This window comes from Toxotes jaculatrix, chromosome 9 (assembly GCF_017976425.1).
Source record: "Toxotes jaculatrix isolate fToxJac2 chromosome 9, fToxJac2.pri, whole genome shotgun sequence".
Taxonomy (NCBI): Eukaryota; Metazoa; Chordata; class Actinopteri; family Toxotidae; genus Toxotes; species Toxotes jaculatrix.
The window spans coordinates 19426321-19448937 of record NC_054402.1 but is presented as its reverse complement, the minus strand read 5'-3'; the positions used below and the strand labels follow the sequence as shown (position 1 = coordinate 19448937).

At 39.8% G+C, this 22617-nt stretch overlaps 1 protein-coding gene across 2 annotated transcripts; it reads right to left on the bottom strand.

The window, feature by feature from the left end:
- Positions 1-2773: 2773 nt before the first annotated feature.
- Positions 2774-21930, bottom strand: LOC121187581 (beta-galactosidase-1-like protein 2). 2 transcript variants are annotated; one of them, XM_041046888.1, is made up of 19 exons: positions 21514-21930; positions 20702-20887; positions 20389-20457; positions 19864-19959; positions 18970-19078; positions 18347-18439; positions 18069-18150; positions 17653-17717; positions 17194-17278; positions 13295-13438; positions 12408-12488; positions 9932-10038; positions 8151-8297; positions 7663-7734; positions 7226-7304; positions 6983-7070; positions 5761-5875; positions 4749-4865; positions 2774-3654 (listed from the first exon to the last, which is right to left on the bottom strand). In XM_041046888.1, the coding sequence occupies exons 1-19, from the start codon at positions 21615-21617 to the stop codon at positions 3568-3570; spliced, it is 1926 nt and encodes a 641-aa protein (XP_040902822.1). In that variant the 5' UTR covers positions 21618-21930; the 3' UTR covers positions 2774-3567. The 2 variants fall into 2 exon arrangements, with proteins under 2 accessions (XP_040902822.1, XP_040902823.1); XM_041046889.1 differs by lacking the exon at positions 21514-21930 and adding an exon at positions 21232-21297.
- Between the last annotated feature and the right edge of the window lie 687 nt (positions 21931-22617).

The window sequence follows — 22617 nt, the reverse complement described above, 5'->3', positions numbered from 1 at the left end:
CTTAGCACTTAAAAAATAGAAAAATAAAAAATACACAAACAATGTTCCTTTGTGGCAACATAGTGTAAATAGTAACTCAACATGAGAACAATCAGAGGATTAATGACAAATTTTGACAAAAGCATTGTAATTACTGTATTTATATGTAAAGATAAACAAAAAAGACAAAAAACAACGTCTCTTCTCCCCCTCCCCACCGGTGAATTCCTCACACTGACGCACGACAAGACACAGGTTCACTCTAGGTTCAACACATGGGAAGAGTAATAGCACATCTCCACTTTCATTTGGTAATAAACACTCCCAGTTTGTGACACATTCATGAGACATAGACAAGAACATCCAATCAACTACACGAAAGATGCCACAGCATCGAAGCCCAAGAATCTGGTTTTACTAGGCTCGTCGGTCCCGCTCCCCTCTGAAAAATACACTTTATATCATAACTTTAGACGCTCAGGCTTTTAATACGACTCACTTTCCAACAGCTGGTGTATGTTATGAATAATAGATTAAGGATAATTTATGCATGGCTCCAAAATAATTTTTATTTTATTTTATTTTATTTTTTTATAAAAACATCCACTTGTGAAATTAGACTACACATGCTACTCTGACAGCAGGTGAAAGAAAAGCACAACTAAAGTAAAGATCTTATTTTTGCTAATGATTTGGTAGCAACGTCTCCGTCTTCAGTATCATGGACCGATGTGGGAATCTCCTCGTTTCTTTTTGTGTTAGCATCCATCTGTTGTACATTAACCGGATCACAGAAGGGAGTCACTGCAGCTCTAACAACCGACATCAGTAGCTTTGACGCTGTACGCCTGAACACTGTAACAAAGTTATTCTACACCTCGTATAACAGAATCTCTCCTCTACTTGATAAATCATCCGTCTAGTGCAATGCACAGCGGTGGCTCTTATCTAACATTGCCCGGCAGAAGTAGCTGGAGATAATTCAAACACTGAGCCTCTGTACTGGTGCCAGATTATCTCTGTGTACCCCCCACCCACCCCCGCCATCCCCCATCCCCTCCACCCCCACCCCTTTCAACACACACACAACCCAAAATACAATGCGGCAGTATGAAAACTTACAAAGACGTTAAAGCCTCTTGGGCTCATCAGCCGGAGAAACCACATTATTACATATTTCACTTGGAATATGATAAGAAACACATTCAGACAATGGCTGTATTGTATCTCTCATCAAACTGGCTGTTTTCATTGACTGCATGATATTACGCTGCACAGGGTTCGGCCATGGAGATTACAGACTATCTTTGGATTTGTTCTATTCTTCAACTCGCCTCCCATTATTTATTAAAGATCAAATTTAATATATTTACGTATTTATTTCAAGTGTGGATGTGCAATTAAGTCATAGCAGTGTTTGCCCTTAGAACTGTATTTTCCAGCTGCTCTCTAAAACAGCATGAACACATTACGTTATACTGTAACACACGGATGGGTTATCATAGAGATAAATAACAGGTTAGCGCTACCCACAGGCAGACACACACACACCGTCTACTTTATAGCACTGCTGTGGACCTAAGTTCTACTTGAGTGGTTATCATCAGCTTTTAATCTAAATGAAGGATGAATCCATCTGAACTGTTTTTCACACTGAAACAAAAATAATTAAGTGTTGTAACCAAAATAGAAAAAAAATGCAAGTGTGCAAGAAACTTAATTTGAACACTGTCCTATAAAAAGCTGCAGAACTTGTTTTCAGGAAGTTTTCCTGAATGTTGCCGTGTATAATTTACTTTTCAAGTGAAACGAAATTCCCGCTCTCAGATAATCCGAAGTGTTGCTCTGGTAAAGATGCAGGCAAAACAAACGTCCTGTGGCGTTCAGATCAACATGCAGTTGGATTGGCTAAATGAGATTATGTGATGTTACCCTCTGTAGTATGTCCCGAAGCAGAAGAGCAATTCAAAGGGCTTCACCTCGAAAGCTGTCTCCTATTCCGACAGATAACGTATCAAGCAATATCTAATACTCGCAAAGAATTACTCTACTAGAACCAACCTACCTATACATTAACTTTAGCAGTATAGGTTATCCAGTATTTAATGTCAGTTAATGAGCATTACCCTCTGAGGGCTTCTCTAAGGCACAAAACACATAACACACAAGTCCTCTCTTTTCCTCATCCCCACTGCCATCTTCCAGCCTCATGTGATTCACATTTTATGCATGTGACTCTTAAGGTTGTTAATTTGCCACAGCAGTTCTGTCTCAGAGAAAGATGTTAGTTGAATCAAGAGAAATAAAACAACTGAGAAGAACCTCGTCTGGTCCCGAGTATTCTGTCCAGCGGACGTCTTTACTCTCTGTGTTGTATAATATGTGTTTGTAACCTGAGATCTAACACATTTGGCCTGGTTTATGTAAATATACATATATACATACATAGGAAAGTTTGTTTCAGGGTTAGTAGCATTCATGCAGTTTAAAATAAGGGGAAATACGTTACTATGCAAAACTAACCAACATCATTTGTTCCGTTGTATGATGTTTTGCAATTTGTGTTAAATCTCATTAAAAATCTTCCCAGGTTACATGAGTTTTCAACAGCATTTCATCAAGTGTCAAGTCAGATGTGTCGAACATATTTTATTCTTTTACGTTTTAATGTAAAAGGGTCATTCAATAGCCACTATGTGGTGGGAACCATTTTAATTTAGTGATGCATAAATCTCCAGTACGCAAACACTTCAGTGTAACAGCTGGTTTAACCGACTCCAGCATTTCAGCACCACAGGAAACCTGACAACCTATCAATTTATAGATTACCTATACTTATTATACCATTTATGCTTAAACTGCCAGGTCTTCAAATGTGACAACACAGCTTCACCGTGCCATCAATCTTTGAAGAAAGTAACTGCAGCAGGTTAGTACCACACACAACAGATGGGTTTTCAAAAAAAATGATCTTCAAACACGACTCGTGAGCTTGACTCCTCCACAGGAGCTCACAGCACATCACAAGAAGGTAAATTTGAAAAGCGACCAGTGCCATGTCAAACAAGATCTCAGTCTGCAGGATAAATAAAGCAGTTCACAAGCTTCCTTGGCTTTGGATACTGACACAGAGGTCATACCAGTCTTTATTCACATATCCTTTTTATACAGCCTGGATGTAATTTATAAATTAATTCTGTGAGAAGAGGATATTTTCTAGCACTTCATTATAATCAAGATCATTCTCTGTCCCGCTCCCCTGGTCTCCAAAGGTACAGTGTATGAGCAGAGGTTAAGTTGGTACTATGCTAAATTGAATAAAAAAGATTGGACAGAATGTTGTAAATACAGTCACTAAATGAGAAATTATTGTGAGGAAGCTGGTTACACTGCCGCGTCTGCGTTTTCTGGTAGTACACAAAATGTCATGTTTACTGACGTGTCACTTTTGAGTGCTGCTGGTCACGGCTGGGTGTCCGTGTCTGTGTCGATGAAACTCACGGCCTGTCGCCTCTGTCCCATCATCCCCTCTACATTCTCCTCCTCCTCCTCCTCTCTGCACCCTCCCTCCCCTCTGACCTCCTGTCCTCACTGGACATCGACAGCCATGCCATAGTCAGGGCTGCTGGCGAACTGGATCTTACCATCTGTTTCCTGCTCTTCAAACACTATGACCTGTGATGAAGGAAAAAGCACCAGCTTAGCGAGGTCATGAAAGTACAGTGAGAGTGGGTGGTTGAGCACCAATGTCAATATATGCACACTCACAGAAAAGAAAAGCTGAAAAAGGCAAGAAAGGCAGAGATACAGTGGATGTAGCTTCGGGGCCTTTTCCAGAAAGTGCTGCAGAGGTCAACAACATCAAAGCTACCGGGTGATGATTATCAGCAGCTGTAACACTGGAACTGCTGACCTGTGATATGCTTTTACTCTGCTGTACTAATGGAGGTGAGGAGCACATGACTAAAGGAGCTAGACACCTCTCAGGAGACACGTACATCCACCATGGCTGCACAATCCCTTGAATTTGTTATTTCATTAGTAAAAAACATGAATACACATGCAACTGAAATGTTAATTGAAAACCTTTGGTCGTTCACCAGTGAGGATTTGATGCTTTGCTCAGTTTTATATTATTGCAAACGGAATATTGTGGGAGTTTTGGACTGTTGAGCAGACAAAATGAGACATTTTAAGTTGTCACCTTGGACTCAGGGAAACAGCCATTTTCTGACATTTTAATCAAAAAACAACTAATTGATTCATTGAGAAAACGTTCAGGAGATTAATCAGTGAAAAAAAGTTATTGTCAAATGCAGCCCCACATGTGGCCAAATTTCATTTCTATTTCAGGGAAGCCTTTTTTCATAGTGATCCAAACATGTCATATACCAACTTTGGCCAAGATTGGATTTAATTGGTAGAAATGCTACAAAATGTTTTGAAAAAGAAAAAAAAGAAAGAAGTCTATGTGCATGTGGACATGAGCATGGCCTATGAGAATACACAGTTGTATCAAGGAGTCCAGGAAAAAAGAGCAACACATTAACTGCGCTGAGCAGACGACAGATATCCATCTTCAGGGAGCTGAACAAGCACACGCCAAAGAGATAAGATGAATGTGTGACGTATCAGACTGGAAAAACGTTTGAATGTAACCACAGCTAATGTTAAGATTAGGGCATCAATGCTAAAATATGCTACAATGACTTTGATAAAAGTGACCTTTAAATGGAAAGCACATGCAAATACAGATAGGACAGAAGTACCTGGTTGTCCCCCCTGTGAAGCCAGGGGCCTGGGACGTAGAGAGTTTGCTGCGGGCCGATGGACCAGTACCGTCCAAGATTCTTGCCATTGATAAAGACGACACCTTTAATCCATCCCTGTAAACACAACCAATTACTGTTCACCATAGCTACTAGCAGGTTCAGGTCCAATTAAATGTTGATGAGCACCAACAACACATGAAAGCCTTCCCCAGTAATATGATGTGCTCAGTACATCCCAGGTTGTAATTACAGCTCTTAGATTCTCTACATCCAGCACTGGAAACGTGGGAAAGTTACAATCTGAGCAACAATAAATAAATCTGCTAGTATAACAGGAGGGAAATTATCAGTCAAGAAGCACTTGACTTATTCAATCAATAACTGCGTGGTGTACAACTGCATGAGAATGGGATCATCTCCGCAACATATTTTTCTCTGAAGAGCCTTTCAAGATCAAGATGCACTCACTATCAGACTAAATGAAATTTACATATTTATATAATATTGTATAAATATGTGTATATCCAATAAATTGTGAATGAGCTGGTACTCAGTGAAGCTTCTCAAAGAGCCCTGGGGACATAATCAAATATTTCAGTGTTTTAGATGGAGGTGTGATAACTAATGACATGGTAACTGTATATAAAGAGGATCAAATAAAAGATGTGAACACATTCACTCTGAATCTGAATTTCTGGTGTCTAAGTTTCTGTCAGATCTACAAAGGACAGTTTCCTGTGTCTGAGAGTTGAAGAACCTTTAAAAAGACCTTTTTAAACTTTTTTTTTATTGTGAATCACTGAGAGGTTGGGCAAAATATCACAAACACCAGCTAACATAATTGTAATGTTATCCAATAATAATATCCCTGTAACAAAAACTGTTATTTTGAAGATTTCAGTGTTCTATTGTTGAATAAATTGTTGAATAAACTTAACGTCAGGTTTTGAGGCTGCAGTTTGCAGTGCTGCTGTACTGCATTAGAAGTTCAGCAGGCTGTCCAACTTACAGGGAGTTTGATGAAGGTGTCTCTGGGAAAACTGTTCACATAGAGTCTGGCCTGGAAAAATGCTGGGAAAGAGGGCCGCTGACGCATTGACATCCAGTGGGCTGAATTCTCAAGTCTGTCAAAGGAGAATACATTACAGATTACACTTTTCACAATATGTTCCAATACGATAAAAGCACACTTTTCTTTTGTCTTGACTTTTAGGAGGCCTGTTTGGTAGCCAGCAGTGTATCATGTCTTCCCTACAGTATTTATTTGCCTGCAGTAAATGTCAAGTTTGGACATGGATGGCAGGGGAAATATTCAGATTCACTGTCTTTTTGTTTTGACTATAGGTTATACTTTGCCTCTAAGTAAATTCAAAAGGTTGCCATGGTATAAGACCAAAATTTCCCTCCTCAGTTATTTTAGTGTTCATTCATATGGGGCTTCAGGCTCTGACATTTTCAGGATGGTGCTGAGGTAAAGAAATTGCACTTTTGCAGTACATGGGAGAGAGAGACCTGAAAATAGATGGAAATTATATCTGGATATCTGAGTAAGTGCAAATTTAAACTCCGAAAAACACTAAGAGATCAGATAATCCTAGTGACCGTGATGTTTGCTATCAAATATGAGTTGCCTACAGGAGGTAATCAGTGTAAGAAAACACCTAAAAATATGGAATTAATGACATGGGTGCCCCACCATGTTTAATAGTTTGCAACAGATGTTTTGCATCTAAGACAGCCGTTGGCATGAAACACATCTGAGGCTGAATATTTTTTGAGTTTTTTGTGACCAGCACATTTGTAATGTATGAAGTGGTTCTTTGAGCCCTTAGAAATGGAATATTAATTGCATCACAGTGCTTTGAAATCTTACATTTCAAGCTGTCATACGCATGCTGCTAACTAAACTACATCCCGTGCTCATGTGGCGTTTGCTTTATCGCATCCAGAGAGCTAAAATGTTCTCTATCACGTTGGGCCTCTTGAAAAGTTCCAACAGATCTTAAATGACTCCAGCCGTGTAATCTACCTACTGTACTGCTTATAATTTAAGATGTTTAACATGAGACACTGAATTGGAAGGCTGTGTTTTGATTCCTCAATTTTGCCATCATGTTCCCACTGTAATTGTGTTAAGAAGGGAGATAATCAGATGGATTAAATCAGAGGCAAGCTGGTTTAAATGACGCAAACAGGGAGGGGAAACTGGATAATAATCGAAAGACACAAACCTGTTGACAAAGCTTGGCTTCATATCCAGACTATGAATAACGAAGTCTCGGAGGAGCCGCTTGTTTAACTCAATATCTCCAATCAGACCTGAAAGGTGAGTCAGAGCTGCTTTCAGTTTTCTTGTAGATCTTAAGACACTGTTAATAAGCTTCTCTTTAGGTCTCCAGTGAAAAACATCATTTGGAAAGACTTGTGCTGACTGGAACATTTACAAATCCATCAGTTTGTGAAACAATATGTACCTTTGCGCTGCTCATCCAGGGTTTTCCCATAATTCACTCTCCCACAGTTCTCCACCAGTAAACTCAGAGTTCTTCTTCCCTTCAGAGGGAAAAATACATTAAAGATGAGAGGCATTACTCTGATTCAGCAATTACGCTCAATGGAAAGAATAATCCTAAGTAAATAAATCCTTTTATCTGGTCTGATTTGAGTAACTGATCGAGGCTGATCTGTTTCCACAGTTTTCTGAAAGACTGAATTTGACTATTCAAATTTGTTAAGATAAACATTCGTTTGATGATTTGCTGTTGGACCTTTCTGCCAAAAACATCTATCAGCATCCCCTGAAGGCTTCACACGCACCATGTTAAATATTAACAACTGTATCCTTTTGAAAGAAGACGGCAGTGGGTCTAAATTACATACAGAGACACACACACACACACACACAAGGTACCTTCCCATCAGGGAGTGCTAGTTCTTGTGTCTCATAATCCAGGACACCGACAAAAAGTTTGTCCACAAAAACCTACAAAGAAAGAGAAAGTTAAATGCTATTAAATTTTAAGTTAAATTCCTATTGGAAACACACAACAAAGAGAGAGAAACGGCTCAACAGAGCAGCAAACTCGTTCCCAGCAGCAGTGAGAAACACTTTTAAAATGCATGTCAATGAAATACACATTTCTGTGAAGTTTGTCTCCATACTGAGTCTTTCACTTCAGTTTTGGACTTCAACTTTTGAGAACTGAGTAGTCATGTAACTGTGAGGCATCAATACCAAAGCAACCGGCTGCAGCCTGAGCCTGTTAATTGTACTCCACAAGTACAGAGGTGTGATTTCTAACAAGCAGACTGCAGCTTTCTCACAAACATTCTCACAAAGAAAAGTGTAAATGCGTGATCGTGGATGCATTATGTCGGCAACTGTCTTCCTGTCCTCACCAGTGCCCTGTCTCTGATGTTGTTCTGCGAGTTGAGGGCTCCTCCACTGGTGATGGTGGTCGCATACAGCGTGTAGCCGTATGACTGGCCATTTTTATTGTTGACAGGGAGATTCTCCATGTTCACCGGCCTCTCTGACTTAAAAGGCTAAAGAAAAAAGCAAAAGAAGGGTTTAAGACAGATAATTGAGGTTTATTGTTCATACAATGACACCTCTAAAAACCGGTGCTAAAATGTGCTGCTGAAATTCAGATTTTTAGAAATGCTTTGTGAAATGGTCACATACACGTTTGCTGTAATTAAAGTAAATCTTAAAGCAGCTCTCAGATGAGATCTCACGACTTCTGCCACACAACCTCCTCCTCACAGGATGGCTACAGCCAAAGTGATGATATATCAAACCCAATGAAGCTCTCCAGTCTGCCGTTCAATTGTTTTATTCAGAGACATTCTTTTTGCATACCCTTGGGAGGTGCTTTATGCGCTCTTCACAAGACAATAAGCGCTCCCCGCTATGACACGATTAACTACCTACCTCCAAACACACAGATACAATATCAAACTCAGACATCCCATTCAGTCTGTCTGAAGCCACTGAAGAGAAAACGCTCTTTTCAAACAAGGGCGTGTGGCTGGTCAGGGGCAAAGTAATTGTCGTCTCAGAGGGAAGCAAATTGTTGCAACGGGGAGTGAATAATTAATGTTGTAAGCAACTGCCAGACGTGCTACATCTGGTTTGAATATCAATGCCACTGAAGAGCACGGTGCACAGGGCTAAACTACATTGGTGGACATGAAAGTAAGCAGCACATGATGACACCATCCAAACACGTTGTTTAACTAGTCTTTTTTTTTTTTTCGTTTCTTGTCTGGCAAAGAGAAATTCTCTCTTCATACTTTATTTCCACAACAACCTGCTTTAAACCTGCACACAGTCGATTATTGCTGGTCCCTGAGCAGGACACTGGTGCAGTGGGGAGAGGATGTCTTGCTCAGGAGCACCTCGACAACAGATGTTCATTAAGTGAGGAGTGCTATTCATTCATTTCCCCCTGGTGATGGAAAATGGTTGCAATCTCACTCTCAAATTTTCAGAGCTTCAAGTTGACACCATGATGTTTTCTATTTGAGGTAATCAAGTGAAAGCTCTGAGACATCTCGCAATCATAAAATCACTTGTTCAAACATTTTGAAAGATAAAAGAAAGACAGAAACAACACTGCCAACAGGTATAAGAACACCTGTGACTACAGTGCTGTTATCATCTAATGCTGGAGATGTTTCTATCATTTGCTGATGTTGATTGATATTTAAAAACAAAAACAAACAAAAAAAAATAGCTAGCAAGGCTGCAAACAAATTATAATAGGTACTGGTAACAGGTAGTTGGCAGATTCAATGTGTGATAATTAAGGCGAACAGAAATTCTGCATTGAGTAGGCAGATATGATAAAGAGTTTGTGCTGCTGTAACTGTGGCTACTGTAAATACACCTGTCCTCAGGCAAGGATTGTCTTAGGAAATCACAGCTGGGAGCCTCATGTACAATGAAAGGCTCTTAGAGCAGGACGCTACATTTTAAAGCAGTACACTCACCTCCACATAATTAACAGCTACTTTTTTGATTGGCTTATATGGATTAGTTATGTATTAAGTATTTTGCGTGTTATTGTTGTCTGTAAACAACCTTGCAGCTCTGTTTTGAGAAGTGCTACACGGATGGTGTTTATTATTGTTTTTGTGCCTGGAACTTTGGCACTCTCTGTGCTCCTGTAGCATACCTTGTCAGTGAAATGCAGACTGTCCCATAGAGACAGGTGCTGCTGGATGACAACGGGCTGGTATGCTCTCCTCTCCCGGAGAGAGGGCAGTTCAGGGAGAGGCTGAGCTGAAAAACAAGGAGGAAAAAATGAGGCTAGGAAAATGAGGTTCCTCTCTACCTCAATTTATGTTCATTTTCCATATCCTTTAATTACCCATGGCTCCAAACTAACATTCCCTGGGTATTTAACAGGGCTGTCACCTTTTATTTGAAATTCAAATATTAGTTTGAATTCAAAATTTACAGTCCGCAACAGACCGTTTGAAGTAATTTACTTGGTGATCCAGCAGAGGGCGCTCTAAAGCTTTTACTATCAGCTTGACCTATGGCGTACCCTGTTGACCTGTTATCGGTAAACCAAGCAAATAATGTTGTTTGAAGAGAAAATGGAGGACAATAGCAACCATGAGGGGGTTGCACATTCGAATCCATTCGAACAAACTGCATGTCATTTCAAATTCATTTACACTTGATTTTTTGAAGAAAGCGACAGCTCTACTACTAAAAACAATACATATGCAAATTCAGTCAGGTAGACTAGCCCGTGGATGCAGAGAAGGGATGTACTGTACAGATTTCTGATCTTTAGAAAATCTCTAAAAACTTGCCAAGGCTAAAAAGCTATACACCTTAAAATACACACCTTTGCAGCTAGACACCTACATAACTGAATAAAACAGAGAGAGAAAGCAATTTCTTGCAAAATTGACTTTGATTTGCCTACAGCTTGTAATAAATGAAGAAGGATGTTTCATATAACTACTGGTCTGCTAAAGTTTAACCTGCAACATTTTACTCGAGCACAAACAGCTACTAGACCTCTTTCTGCATAGTGCTTTAATAGACAGTGGCCTATTAAACTACAGCCTGACGGTCCCATTCTGCATCCCCTTGTAGAAGTCCTCACATTTTCCAACCTGTGAATCACTCAGTACCAATCATAAAAATAACCTGTCCCTTGGAAACTGCTTGTAAGGCTCCTTGGGTGAGCCATTTTCCCTCCACAGCAGCATCCAGTTTGTGCTCTATGTTACAAAAATCTCTTTACAACGATTAACAGTGGTTGCCCATGCCCTCTAACTGCTTTTAAAGGTGTTAAAGCATGCAGAGACACCAGCCGTCCCTCTGGAAAAGGCTTGACAGCACTTCCTTATCACCAAGTGGTAACAGCTGGATCACTTAAGGAAAGCTTGGAGGATTATGGCCAACACCTTCCTCCTAAATGGCTCTCTAAACGCTTTCCATCCAATGTCTTTGGTATTGTTTATGATGCGAGGGAAAGAGTGTGAAATGAAGAGACACTTATATGGAGCTATGTTGCAGATTTTGAATTTTTTTTGCACACAACAAAGCCCATATTATCCCAAATTATCCATATAATCCTTTTCAGAGAAGACCGTGGCGATATCTTGCAGGCAAGGAGAAACATGCTGGTGGGGTTCAAATTTGCTCACACTTGACATTTTGACTTTCTTCTCAGACAACTGTTGACTGATGATTACAAGTATTAATACTTTTGAAAGCTAAAATGCTTCAAGATAAACTGGTTACATTTACACAGTGAGCACAGACAGTCTGTGTGGAGTTAAGATGCACGTGGAGCTTGTTCAATATTACATTTTTGTTTTTTGCAATTTCTGGCAGCTTTGAAATAATGAGAAAACCCCAAAGCATGTATGTCACAAGTCTATTTTAAAAGACATGTTGATGTTGTTGTCAAATATCAGTGTTAGACCTTTGACAGATGAGCCTGAATCCATGCCAAGTTATGCAAAAAAAACAACACCACAGGGCAAAGAGTAACACAATGTACAAGATTTGACAACCAAACAATAATAAAATATCAAGCTGATCTAATTAAAAAATTAGGTCATGTGTTTGTGGTTGCTATAGAACACAAAGCGTTCTCCGACTCACTCTCATATCCAGGCCACTGCTCATTGTTCAGCAGGCTACAAAACATAAGGATGAATCACGCACAGGCAGCCTTTCAAACTATCTTCAATCACCAAACGCTGGACGAACTATTACTTTGTTGTTGTGTTGGATTTGATCCCAGACTGCCAAAAGCTACATTTCCAGCACTGGCCACAAAACACTTGAGACTTCTGCCCCCAACCACAGAAGCCTTGTTTTACAAATACAGATAACAGTATAAGCCATAAACACGACACGAGGCCTAGTATGTAGTTTTCACAGAGGACCGTGACAGAGGTTCTTTGACTTAGACAGAAATCTCACACACACGCACAAACACACACAAAAAAATCCCAGTCTAACCCGAGCTAGTAATCATATGCAAAGTTATCCTGCTTTAGCCAACAGAGAACAGGTTCTACAAGGAGAATTAACTTAAGTGGGGAGATGAAAGGAAAGGGAGAGAAAGAAAGACAGAAGATGTGGGGCCCGTCTCAGCAACAACACACAACACTCACTGTGGTAGTGGCTGAATAAATTCCTCAGAAGATGGTACTTGGTGGTGTAATCCCCAGCCTCGGATAATGGAGCATCGTAATCTGAAAGATAATGCGCTATCAGAACAGCAGGCTCGTGAGCCAGAGAGAGGAAAGGGATGCCTCTTACCGCGGCAGATGCTTTCACCGTGCTCCCCTATCAAACATCTTGAGACGGCAACGGGCCGAGACACGTTTTGGGTTATCTTGACAGAAATTGCAGCCTTTTTGAGGCAAAAAGGTAAAAGGCATTCAGGAGTAAACACAATTACAAAGAGTGCTGAAGGTCAGAGGTGGCGTTCCTTACTATGGAACACTTTTCAGCATTCTCCGGTTTCCTGAAGAACGAGGTCATTACAATGTTAAGTACCCTCGGGGACAATATAAAACCCATTGTACCGTCTTTAATTTACATTTCCCATGCATTTTATTAGGTAATGAATTCATTAGTGTGCACTGCACATTCAAATGTCTAAGCAGCTCAAGGTCAGAGACTGAGGCGTATGGATAGCACCATCTACGGATGTTTAAAAGATCCTAATCATGTTTTAATCTACCTATCCTACTCACATTTGTTTCAGGTGGTACATTGTACATTTTGATACAGGATCAATGGGCTTTAACAATTAGAATTAACCCCAGCACAAGTGCCAGTAATGGTGAATATGTACCTTGCTATTAAAATGCAGTTTGTGTTGAGTCTTTGCAGCATGAACCTAGTTTAACTCTGACCAATCAACCCAGTATATAACAATAACAACAACAACAACAACAACAACAACAACAACAACAATAATAATAATAATAATAATAATAATTTTATTCAAATGTTACAAAATGCTGGTCAAAAATAGATTTTTCACACATACCATAGCTCGTCACCATAGGTTTAGGTGCTGGCATTCCAATGGCAAATGCCCCGTTCATGAAGCCAAAGTTTGTCCCTCCATGGAACATGTAGAGATTGATGGACATGTCCAATTTAAGGATTTCTGTGACCACAGGTATCATGTCTGTCACGAAAGTGAAAGAAAGAAACAAATCCCCTTCAATACATAATGTGTCTAAATTTGCTGCATTATTTTGATTTGAACGGTGAGTAAAGCCAGGAATAATGAATACAAAGCTAAACGTTCAGACCCATGAGTAACAAGAAGGGGAAAAAAAATAACCTTTAACCACAGCCACTGTTTAAATAATCCTATTGCCCTCAATTCCACTGCAATTAAAGCATGGATGGACCTCAGTCACACATCCTATTAGAGGTTACTATAATTCATTACGGGGAAATACTCACACCCATAAAAAAATTGCCTACCTCCCTGCACCAATTACTTACCTGCAGTCAACACGGCAGAGTAAATAATTAAGTATTTAAAATGCACTAGCAGTCAAATTGGACTGACTCTAATGATGTGAATCAAGGGCATGAGCCTTAGCGAGTAACAACGGAGCAGGGTGAGTGACAGAGGCGGACTCGGTTGGTTTCATGGTGGTGGCACTAGCTGTGACCGACTGCTGGGTGTGTTGCAGTCTACAGAGCACTGAACTGTCAAGGACATGAATCCCCTCTGAATATTCCAGTGTTCATTTCATAGCTGTGACGTTTTCTGCATGGTGAGGGCCTTTTTTTCCCTTTCTTTCTCCTTTTCCCTTTCTCACTGGGGAGAAAATACATAAAGAAGTGAGACTGCTGGCCCTCTTTCATTTTCAGAACACTTTTTGTGATGATGTGGAGGCTGCTGGGAAATGACAGAAAGTAAAAAGGAGGCTCGAGGCTCTGCACTGTGTGTTTGAAAGAAGATGTTTCTGACAGCACTCGAGACGGTGATAGTAGGGTGTGTGACTGCCATTAATCTTTTCAATTGTGAAACAGGTGCTATCATTTATGTCATGACTGTGCATTATACCAAAAATATCACCCTCCAGGCTGCAGTGGACCGTGTTATATGGCTTGTATGTTGGATATACTGTAGAGTACACACGAGTTAGCCACTGGCTAGTTTGCATGAGTGATATACTAGAACTCAATTAAGGGACAAAGTGATCATTCAAAAAAGAATTAACTGCTAATTTTGAGGATAACTGCTTATTATTTATCAAGAAAAAACAAGCACAACATTCACTGGATACAGTTCGTCAGATACTGAAAGTCATCTAAGTACGATATTTAAAAGTAAGTACTTAAAGTAACCTGTGAAGCTTTTGGCCACTGATGACATTATGGAACAGTGTTTCAAGAGTGGATCCAGTGGAAATCAAGTTTAATTTTTCTTAATTCCAGAGAAACAAAAACGCGGCTTTTACACATTTTGTTCTGTTGTTGTAAGGAAATACGATTTTTAGGACACAACTGCAACCAGAATTGTCTTTAGACACTACAGTGTGTATGTGTGTGTGTGTGTGTGTGTGTATATATATATATATATATATATATATATATATAACACACACACACACACAACACTGTGAAATTCGGCTTTTTAATTTTGATATTGTAAGTAAATTTAGCTCAAAATAGTTGTAATTTGTATGATTTTGAATGCAGGACGTCTCCTTGTACACAAACTATTGTTACATTGTTGTTTTATTACTTTTATTTTTGCAAAGGATCTGAGTCTTTTTTTCCCGCCACTGCACACAGGGAGATGTGATGCGCAATTTTTGTGTGCAGTGTGCATCTGTGTGTATGTGTAGATGTAGCAGATGGGTGCATGTGGATACAGAGGAAGTGCAAGGGCATGAGATGAATGAGACTCCTACAAAGTGTAACACCTCACATCTGAGTTCAGCACAGTCAGTGAGAATCAGTGGAGCACATCTTTGAACAATCCTGTACAAGGAGCTGTTTGAAAATCTGGCCTCTGAACATCAAATATATGGCCCAGAGACAAAGTAAAGCGGATGGGACACACACACTGGTTTGTGATACTTGGCTCACAACCTACTGTGCATGACAAGCAGGGGTCAACCAACTATCGGACTGGCTGATTATCAAATCGGATATTAAGCATTTTTACGATCATCTGAACTGTTTTTTTTTTTGTTTGTTTGTTTAATTATTCCTAAAAATGCGCTACTTTGGCTCTGTTGCAGCCACTTTTCTCTGTCTGTAGTTACCACCTCCCAGTGGTCTCTAGTGATGTCCCTGATTGGTTACACGTCATGAACACTGAAAGCTACTGTGCCACAGACGGAAACAGAGGAGCACATCTGCAGACCGGAGCAGCTCCAGTTAGAGAGTGGTCTGCACTTTGTTAACTCTAACAAGATAATAGTTTATTTATGTAGTGATAGCTTTATCTTTGAGTAACACTGGTCCCTGCACTTTATGTTTTAAGATAATGCTGAAAAGTTCTCTTTTAATTATAAATATGCTTAAAGGCATTTCAACAAAAGTTGTGTGTCTGAATTTGTGTTATTCTAAATTTTGACACCAAGATTTTCACTTTTCATTTTTACTGCAAACGTACACTACCAGTCAAAGGTTTCGGAACACCCACATTTTCCCAGATTTATTGAAATTTAAGCAGCTCAAATCCAGTGAAAAACCTTAAACGGTACAAAGTAAAGCAGCAAACTGCCCAAGGTAAGGAGAAAGAAAAATTTTAAGGTCACTAAAAACTGAAAACTCTTGTAAATTTCATAGAAAACAGGCCTTTTTTTTTCAGGGATTAAGAAATTGGTTAAATTACAGCTTTCCTGTAGCAATAGAAGTAAATGAAGCCTTGAAAGTTAAACAATTCCTACTAAACCCTCTGATGCATTATTAGGACAATACTGTAGTGCAAGAAGTTGTACTGCATACTGTCATCAGACAGGTAAGAAACAGGTGAGTAACAAAGGAAGACAGACTGGTTGGTCAGTGGTTCATCCTACAGAAAGATAATGACCAAGAATATCAGAAGAAAAGAACTCTGACGGCTTCACATGATGAAGACCAGAACAGTCTCCAGACTTAAACACCACAGAGCCGGTTTGGGATGAAGGTGAAAGCAAATTAACCTACAAGTGCAACACATTTGTATAAACTTTATTTGCTCTATGCTTTAATGTGAGAGTACATTGATACATTACGCTGTGTAAGTTTCAACTGGAAAAATGGAGGTGTTAGAAAACTTTTAACTGGTAGTGTGTATATCGGTTCCAAACATCTGTTATCAGTCTCCTTGATTACTAATAACTGCTATCAACATCGGGCCTGAAACACAAACGTATCGGTCAGCCCATAATGAAAAGTACATAAATCTCTGACAAAGCCACAAAACAAGGAATAAATGGCCATATGGTGAGCTGTACATCCCAGCTGCACTGAGTGGGCTCTGTGCCTTTTGTGAAGGAACCACAGTGTTGGAGAAACAGTTTAACACTCAGCCTGGAGAGTCTATCTTACACAACCCCCACAGCAGTGAGTTTGTCCTTACGCTGTCTTTCCCCTGGCACAGAGTCTATTTTATTCTCAGCTAAAGAGGTCTGTCTTAAGCCTTTCTTACCCTGAGGCTACGGGACTCTGTCTTATCCTCAAGACAGTGTGTTTTACCTTGAGAGATTCTGTATTGGCTTGCGGCACAAAACCTGTCTTACTCCAGTCTCAAATTAGCCAGTATTATCGACCCTCTGCACAGAAAGACACTGTTTCAACAAAGAATCCATCAGTAGAAATCCTGTCTTACCCTCATGTGAACACTTGTCTTACTCTTTATCAGGAATCCCGTATGTGTCGGCAAAGAAGTGTTTCTTACCTTTGGCAAAGCAAAGTAAGTCTTACCCTCAGCTGAATATACATGATGAAGGTTTCCCCAAAGGTCGAACCAGCCAGACCAGTACTCCATCACCATCTTAGGCTTCTGGGGCTTGGGGAAGAAGAAATGGTTTGGTGTTGCAGTAGTTTTGAGAAGCAACACACACTCAATTAAACACAAGATATATCTGACCTTTCAGTCTCTCACTGTATCTACCTTTCTGCACAGACCATTAATAAATTATCCTAAAGATTAAAGAAATTCTTTCAGGTCTCCAACGTTTCCTTTCAAGGTAGGTAAGTAGCCCTAGATTTACACTTCAATGTATGTGTCTGTCTTATGTCTTTTCATTGGAAACAGCAAGGGTTGCTAATGATGCGTCTATCGAGTTTAGTTTGATTAGATCAGGAAATTAGCAATACACTGATTCATAAATCTACAAACGTGAAAAAAGCAGCGGGCAGTGGAACACAAATAGGACTCACTTGTATTTCATCCAGATACCTGATGTCATTCGGGTTCAGTTTCTGAAAATTGATGGTTTCTAGTACTTCAGACAAAAAAAAAAGAAGTACAATATTATGGTTTAAAAAAAACACAAAAGGTTACAAACATCACTTCACACTAATACTATACATAACAGTGTACATTCAAAAAGTGCAAGTTTTTGGTGCTACAGTACACAGAATCCTTTGTGTGGAGAAAGAGGTTCTGAACTGCCGCAGCCTGACACTGGCCCACACCAGACCTCGTCTTTGTGTGTAAAATCACTGCACACCAACCACCATATTGAATATGTGTGAGCGTGTTTGTTTGGGTGTGTGCATGTGTGTGTGTGTGTGTGTGTGTGTGTGTGTGTATATAGACAGGCTTGTTTGTCTGTCAGCCTATCTGACAATACCTCCTTTCACTCCTCCAAGCTTTAGTCCTTCCTTGTTGTCTGAGGTCAGCAGCAGCTCTGTGATGCCCCTTGACAATAACGCCTGGAGAGAAGTGGGATTATGGAGGCAACTAAACATAACAGTGAAGGCTCTTTCTGAAATATAGTTGTTGAATTTTACTGAAACAGAGCAAAGAGTGAGTGAGTTAAGGACAGCAGGGAGAACAAAGCAAATAAGTGCATTTATGCACTCTCATCTAAGAGCGATCCGTTAATATTGAAATAATTCTGTTTCTTACCTCTTTGATGAAGGGCATGTATTCTTTATCTTTAGCATAGGAGCCATATTCATTCTCCACTTGAAATGCGATAATTGGGCCACCCTTGGAGTACTGCGCATTAATTAGCCAGTGAATAGAGGACACATATTAGGGCTTGGCACCAGTTTTTGACCATTCCTGCCTACTCTCAATACAGCTGACTTTGAGAAACACTGTGAAATGGAAATCAGAGCTTGTTCAATGATGCATGGAGCTGATACAAAGAAAATATGGCTGAGAGGACACAAGTTGAACAATTCAAGTGCTTATAATGCATACTAACAATGATAACCATATGGTCAGCAGCAGCTAGTGATTGCACAGTGTTTTGGAGGTGGCAACACAGCAAAACTATGATTAAACTATGTTTGATCTCAGAGGGATTTGGATTGCTTTTTGAACTGCATGAATTCTGACATTTGCTGAACATATGAATCAACCACCAACACACAAAGGGTTTCAATGAAATGCCTCTTCCATTTTGAGCATGTGTGTATTTTCATATTTTAGTTTTGTTTGTTATTTCGCATGTCTTTCTTACACTGTGTGCTTCGGTCCAATTAATTTTCAATTCATTCTGATAGCGCTAAAATGGAAAGTACCTGATGCGGAACAACTTTCTTGATGAGCTGATCAAAGAAGGAGTTGACTGCATCAGTGAATCTGGGATAGGTTGTTCTCAGTTTCATGTTTTGATCCCGTAGCAGCCAACTGGAAAGAAACCACAACAAAACTTTTAAAATGTCCAAAAAGCAACATATCGAACAGGTTCTTCAAAGTGCTCTGCTGTGAACTCTCTTTAGGTTTTAAACTATCAAAGGTAATCACACCAACCTGAGCATGACTATCATAAAATGCGGTGCTGAGGAAGTCGTGCTTCGCTGCGTGCCCCTTGAAAGTCTCTGTTTTGATGATTATCAAATAAATATTACCTCAACCTCACATTCCCTGAAGGCAAAACGACAAAAAAAATACCTACTTCCAGTCTTTTTCCCCTCCAACATTCATCCCCATTATCTTCCTGAATCTATTTTGATTACAGAACTAAACAAATTCATAATTTCAGGGAGATGTGCCTGTCAGATTTAATTACGATTCTCTCTAATACCTCACAAAAATTCTGATAACACTAAGAGTGGTATTAAACGTATATGACGTATTGCCCATAATATGTCTTGTCATGTTGTCTTTAAATCATATAAAAGACAAATGCCTTATTGTACAGCATGCAACAACACATCTGGCAAAACACTTCAAATAATTCACATACTTAAACTATGAATTATGTCCAAGGGTTTAATGGATTGAGCCTGCAGCAAAATACTGCTAACTAACAGATTACTGACTGAAAAATTCACTTCCAAAACAAATTGAAGGGATTAACTCTGAGGCCCACTTGCTGTTTTAAAATAATGCATTACAATGTTACTGTGACTGAGAGGCACACACAAAATATTTGCACAAGTAACATGTAGTTGTGGCTCTGTGACTTTTACCTGGGTAATCCTCCTAAATCCCACTCAGCACAGATGTAGGGCCCTGGACGTAGAATCACCCAGAGGTCCAAGCTGGCAGCAAGACGCAGATAGGCTCTGAGAGAAGGACACAAAATTAGCAAAAAGTGTTCTCCTTATGGTTTGTTTATTATCTATACTGTCAATTTAAAATGCACACAAATGATCACTTTCAATTCAAAATGTTAAGAAAAACAAATACACCTTAAAATACTGTTTTGTTTTTCAGATCACATTTTTGCGAAAATGTTGGATTATTGAACTACATTTACCAGTAATCAAAACAGTTGATGGACAAATGCCATCGTAATCAATAAATCAGCCATCCCTGACACTGATAGTGCACAAGTAATTAATCAGAAACGTTTCATGAGGGTAAACATACGCCCTCTCATTAGTATCAGATGATTCAAGGCTGTGCCGAAGCTAAGGCTTTTCTGCAGTGCAACAATGCCATCTGCAGGAGTTCACCTGCTCTCCAACAGTCTCCCCTCCTTCATTCCTTACTCTAAATCCAGCTGATCCTCAAAGTTGAACACCCCTCGCTCAGGCTCATGCAGGTTCCATGGCACATATCTGCATAAAGAAATATAACATGAATATAAAATATAAGTGTTGTTTTCTTTTAGCATTTTAATGCCCTTATGTTTTCTTATAAAAGCAGTTTATAAAACTGTGACCCACGAATTTTGGCTGCTTTACTTTGCTTTACTCAGATTTTATGTCCATGGTGCAGTAAAATAAATATCTGACGGTGGTCTAGTGCTTTGAGGTTCAGTTCAGTACATTCAACCAGCCGCCAGCTACAGAGGGAGCCTACGTTGTGAGAGTATTGAGGCCACAGGCCTTCATCTTCAGCAGCCTGTCCTCCCAGTAGGCTCTGGGGACACGGAAGTAATGGATGGAGCCTCCCAGGACGCGGAAGGGTTTTGTCTCCAGAGTGAACTGAGACGAGTTGGCCCTCAGACCCTCCAAACGGCTCATTCTTCTCGCCTCAGGGTGATTCCTGAGGGGGCAAAATAAAATTCACAGCTGAAAAAGAACTTGTTGAACTGGTGCAACTGGATTAATGAAGATACTGGAGACATAGCTCTGTGATGAGAAGCAAGTATTCCCCTGGAGGAAAATATTTAGGCCTGACTGCATTTCAGAAACTCCTTCATGAAATTATAGTGGCAAAAAATAGGTGTTAGCCTGGGTGTGTTATCGCTGCATGAGAGGCACACCCTGCTATCCATTGTTTCTGATCGGTTCAACGTGTTACAGTGCTCTCCGATACTAAACATGCCTGTAATTCACCAGACTGATACAATAACAGGATGGAAAGGAAAGGTTTAAATTGAGACTTACATGGTGAGCTGAAACTCAAACCTCAAACGCGGACAAAACTTAAGTCTGTCTAACAAACTGTCAAGTAGCTCAGCTTAGTCATGTTCAATGTCCACAGGCCTGCAGGTGAGCCAGGTGAAAGTTCACAGGTAGCTCCATGTGTTCTTTGCAACCGAGTTTAGAGTTTGACTTTTGAAATTTCAGTGGGCGGGGTTTCCATTCACAAATTCATCCCCACGCATGCCTCGTTTAGAGTTGACGGCTTAAGTTAGACACTGACAGCTGGTTCAGAGTTTACCTTACCTTGTAAACTGATACGCTATTATGGCTCCGACAGCGATACACAGCAGGAGAAAGTATCTTTGCTTTAGGGACAGACGAACACCAAACACTGACGAGCTTTCCATTGGCAACAACCGCACGACTTCAGTAACCGCAGCACCGTGAATGTTTCCTCTGATAATGCGAGTTAATGAGCATGTCAGCAGTCCTCTGTCTTCAGATAACCTCCTCTCTCCTTTCCAGTCCGGCTGACCGACTTCAGTCCTGTTAAACGAGTCTGTCACTTAATGCAAATCCAGGTTCGCAAAACCTGTAACACTGAAGTTGAGCTACCCCATATTCACATAACGCCACGAAATCGTACTTCCGGGGTTAATATTATAAAATTGAACTTATTGTCCTTCTGTGGTGGCTAATGTAAGCTGTATTTTTCAGAAGAAGTTGACGGTACTTGTCCTAAAGTAAAAAACCAACACACGGCTGCTCTGTACTACAACTCTCCGCGTTAAGGGACCGTCAAAAAGCTACGCTGCTGAAAGAAAACGCAGAACATGAAAACACATCCCCAACTTTTTTTTACTTTTTAGATAAATAAAGATCAGTTGCTTCTATCAAGCGATGTCATTGCCAAAAAAGTCACTCACAAATCATTTTATTCTTTTTCTTTTTCATGAATGTATTTAGATTTATTTTTATTTTTATTTTTTCCTAATGCATCTCCCAGGTTGCTCCTTTTTAGTGACTGCACTGGTCCTTTTAAAAGGATTTAACATGTCCTACACCTCCTTTAGATCTCATCCATCAAATGTCCAGGATGCTTCCCAACCAGGTGCAAAATGAAATTTGGTCTTGTATGTCTTATTTTCACCTTTTTATTAGTCATTCTTCTTTTTTGCACATCCCTCTCCCTCCAATCCTTTTCGGGTTTGATGTGTCCTGTCTTTATACTGTATTTGCAAATGGCTTTTTGTGTACATGTTATTACTGAATATTTCTCTCCAAAAATAAAAAGAAAGTTGTAAGTAGTTTTTTTGAACCCTCTCTACTGATGACATTGTGGAAAGCCCTGTCTAACTATAGAATATTATATCAGAAAATGTGGTTGCCTGTCATAGAATTTTTTTT